At 47.5% G+C, this 3201-nt stretch overlaps 1 protein-coding gene across 2 annotated transcripts; it reads left to right on the top strand.

Moving 5' to 3' along the window:
- The first annotated feature begins 338 nt into the window (after positions 1-338).
- Positions 339-1626, top strand: LOC102713881 (cell number regulator 2-like). Of its 2 annotated transcripts, none has more exons than XM_015833500.2 (3): positions 339-614; positions 734-1018; positions 1153-1626. In XM_015833500.2, the coding sequence occupies exons 1-3, from the start codon at positions 467-469 to the stop codon at positions 1230-1232; spliced, it is 513 nt and encodes a 170-aa protein (XP_015688986.1). In that variant the 5' UTR covers positions 339-466; the 3' UTR covers positions 1233-1626. The 2 variants fall into 2 exon arrangements, with proteins under 2 accessions (XP_015688986.1, XP_006648784.1); XM_006648721.3 differs by having other exon boundaries at positions 340-610.
- The last annotated feature ends 1575 nt before the right edge of the window (positions 1627-3201 follow it).

The following is a 3201-nucleotide window of genomic DNA, read 5'->3' as shown; positions in this document are numbered from 1 at the left end:
CAGATCACTAACGACACTTATATTTAGAAATTATTTTTTATTTGCGAATATACCGTTTGGATTTTTATTAAAAAAACCAAACAATCTATAGATAACGATCACGATCCATGAACAACTATACAACAGCCGTAACTCCGTGGAAAGGTACGTAGACGAGGACGACGACGCTGACGCTGACACCGCTTTTGGCTAAGCAATGGCCACGTGAACGCCGTGCCCGAAATGGCGGTGCCGGTGCGGTCGCCGTGGACGCGACCTCCGCGTCATCGGATTGGTTCAGCGGGAGTGTAGAGTGTAGACAAATGCAGTTACCCGCTTTTTCTTCAATTGGCTTGACGTTTGCGGCCTCGCCGATAAATGCGCGCCGGGCCTTCGCCTCTCTCGCGCGCCTCACGGGACGGACACCGAAGGAATTGAAGCGGTTGATCGAGCGAGAGGCGCCGCGCCATGTACCCGAAGCCGGAGGATGGGGGCTTCCCGGCGGCCACGGGCGGCGGCAACGCGTACTACCACCAGGCCGGCGGGGGCGGCGCCTTCGCCGTGCAGGGCCAGGCCCCTCTCGCCGCCTGGTCCACCGGCCTCTTCGACTGCTTCGACGACTGCCACAACTGTACGTACGTTAATATTCTTGCTTGATGCACGCATGCACGGCCGTGGCGGCGTGCGCGTGGTGCGGGTGGGTGGCTGATCGACCGGTTCGCTTCGCGTGGGTGCGTGGTGCGGAGTTGTGCAGGCTGCGTGACGTGGTGGTGCCCGTGCATCACGTTCGGGCAGGTGGCGGAGATCGTCGACCGGGGGTCGACGTCGTGCGGGACGAGCGGCGCGCTGTACGCGCTGGTGATGCTGCTCACGGGCTGCCACTGCGTCTACTCCTGCTTCTACCGCGCCAAGATGCGCGCCCAGTACGGCCTGCAGGAGCGCCCCTGCGCCGACTGCTGCGTCCACTACTGCTGCGAGCCCTGCGCCCTCTGCCAGGCGTACCGCGAGCTCAAGAAGCGCGGCTTCGACATGAACCTCGGTAACCAACTTGCCTCTGCCTCCATCCATCTTTTTCTCACCGAATTTCTTCATGGATGGATGTGAATTTCTTCATGGTTGATCGAACTGATGACCGATGACCGCACGCACGTTGGTTTTTGCGCATCTCTGCAGGATGGCACGCGAACATGGAGAGGCAGGGGCACACGCCGGCGACCATGCCGCCGCACATGCACCCGGGGATGACGCGCTGATGCATGCTGCCTCAGGATGCTGCTCGTCTCTGCTAGCTAGATGACTATAGGAGTAATGCAAAGCGTAAGAATAATTTAATGCTTAATTCGTGGCTCGGCTTAGCAGATGGGGAATAATCGGTTCATGCTGGTTTTTCTTCTGTATATGTAGCTGGTAGAGTAGTAAACTAGTAATATGCATGTATGTTCAACTTACATTTGCAGTGTTTTTAGTTCGTGTCCACCATGGGCGCCCGTGAAAGAAAGGATTTCAATTAGGCTCTTCTTGAATTCAAGTCAATTCGATACAGTACATGTTTCCGGTATGAATAGTCTGTTGTTGAACAACATCCGCATCCTGTATTTTTCTTTTGCTACTACCGTGTTCGTTTTGAATACTTTCCCGGTTTTTCCACATACACGCTTCTCGTGCACTCGTTTTCACCCACATGCTTCACCTACTAAATGGTATATTTTTGCTCTAAAAATACTATAAAAAGCTATTTAAAATTACTTTTGCTATTAATTGATTTTTTATTCTTCTGTCAAACACGTGCGTAATGTATGGGGCTAAAGGAGGGTGTGTATGTGCCTTTTGACTTATGTGCACGCCTTTAGATTAACCTCCAATAACAGTGACCGGATTTGATCGATGGAACTAAAATTTTTAAACATTTGATCACTAGACGGACCAGTTAAAAATATATTTATCTATTTTGTAAGTTATTTAAAGTTAATACTTCCAATATCAAATATTCCCTACCCCTAAGTTGATCGTCATATAAGGTTTGGATACAAAGGCCAAGAATCTATTTAATCAACATTGAAAAAACTAAAGTCATAAATCCCAAACTACATGTATACATGCAAAATCGAAATTTATAAATAACATCAAAGCTGATTGGATAGATACATGCAAGCATTTAATGTGCGTGTGAACCGAAGGGTTCTTCGCACTATAATTAATGCATAATAGACTCTCTTCTTTTATATGATGATTAATTTGGAACCGAGGCAGTAGCACGTTACTATTGCCGCTGAGGGCTAGCTCCTTGGAAGTGGAAATGAGGGGACAAACGAATAAGATTAGAATAATGTGGTCTAATATTTCCTCAGTGCGTCGAAGGGTGCACAATGGTATATCTCGACTATTATAGTTATATCCTTCTAATTAGTTAGATAGTAATGATATTTTTTTTAAAAAGCAAATTTATAATGGGATGATCCAATTAGCCCTTTATACATATTTTTAGATTCATTAATATCTATATAAATATATAAATAACTAAAACAACTTATAATATAAGTCCACCGAAAGTCCATCAACTTAACGTCGAATCTGTCTGAGGTCCCTTAACCCAAAACAAAAAATATATACTTTTAAACTCACATAAACCGTTCAAAGAAGATCCTCTGATAGTATTGACCCTATTTTGCTCGGTTTCGCTTACGTGACGTACATGGCAACATTAACTATTTGCCACTTTGCCTACGTGGTGTGCCACCGTGGGAAGCGACATGAGCCCACATGTCAGGTCCTCCCCTATTCTCTCGCCGCTTGCTCGTACAACGATGGTGTGGCAACATCAGTCTGCGGCCCTCGCTCCCTACAAACCAACCACCCGACTACGTGCTATGTGACTTTGGCCGCCGACGCACGCGAGAGTTCCCAGCAAAGGCCGTCCTTCTTGTCAACACGGTGGGGGTAGGACGAGTGGGCGACGAGATGATAAGGGAAGACTTGACATGTAGATCTATCTCACTTTCTACGGTGGCAATCCACGGTGGCACGCCATGCAGGTAACAGTGATAAATAGTTAAGTTAGAAAATGGTTTTCTCCGATGGTAAATTTATAAGACCAAAATTAATTGGGGCATTTGAAAAGTGACAAATAGTTATGTTCCCCCTAGGCATAGAGGTAGACGGTGCCAGCGGCAAAGCTTCCCACACGGTTGAATCGTCCCTGCAGGAGAGAGATTGGTTGCAGGT

Source organism: Oryza brachyantha, chromosome 2 (genome assembly GCF_000231095.2).
Source record: "Oryza brachyantha chromosome 2, ObraRS2, whole genome shotgun sequence".
Taxonomy (NCBI): domain Eukaryota; kingdom Viridiplantae; phylum Streptophyta; class Magnoliopsida; order Poales; family Poaceae; genus Oryza; species Oryza brachyantha.
The sequence above is the reverse complement of the archived record's forward strand: the minus strand, read 5'-3'. Positions and strand labels throughout refer to the sequence as shown.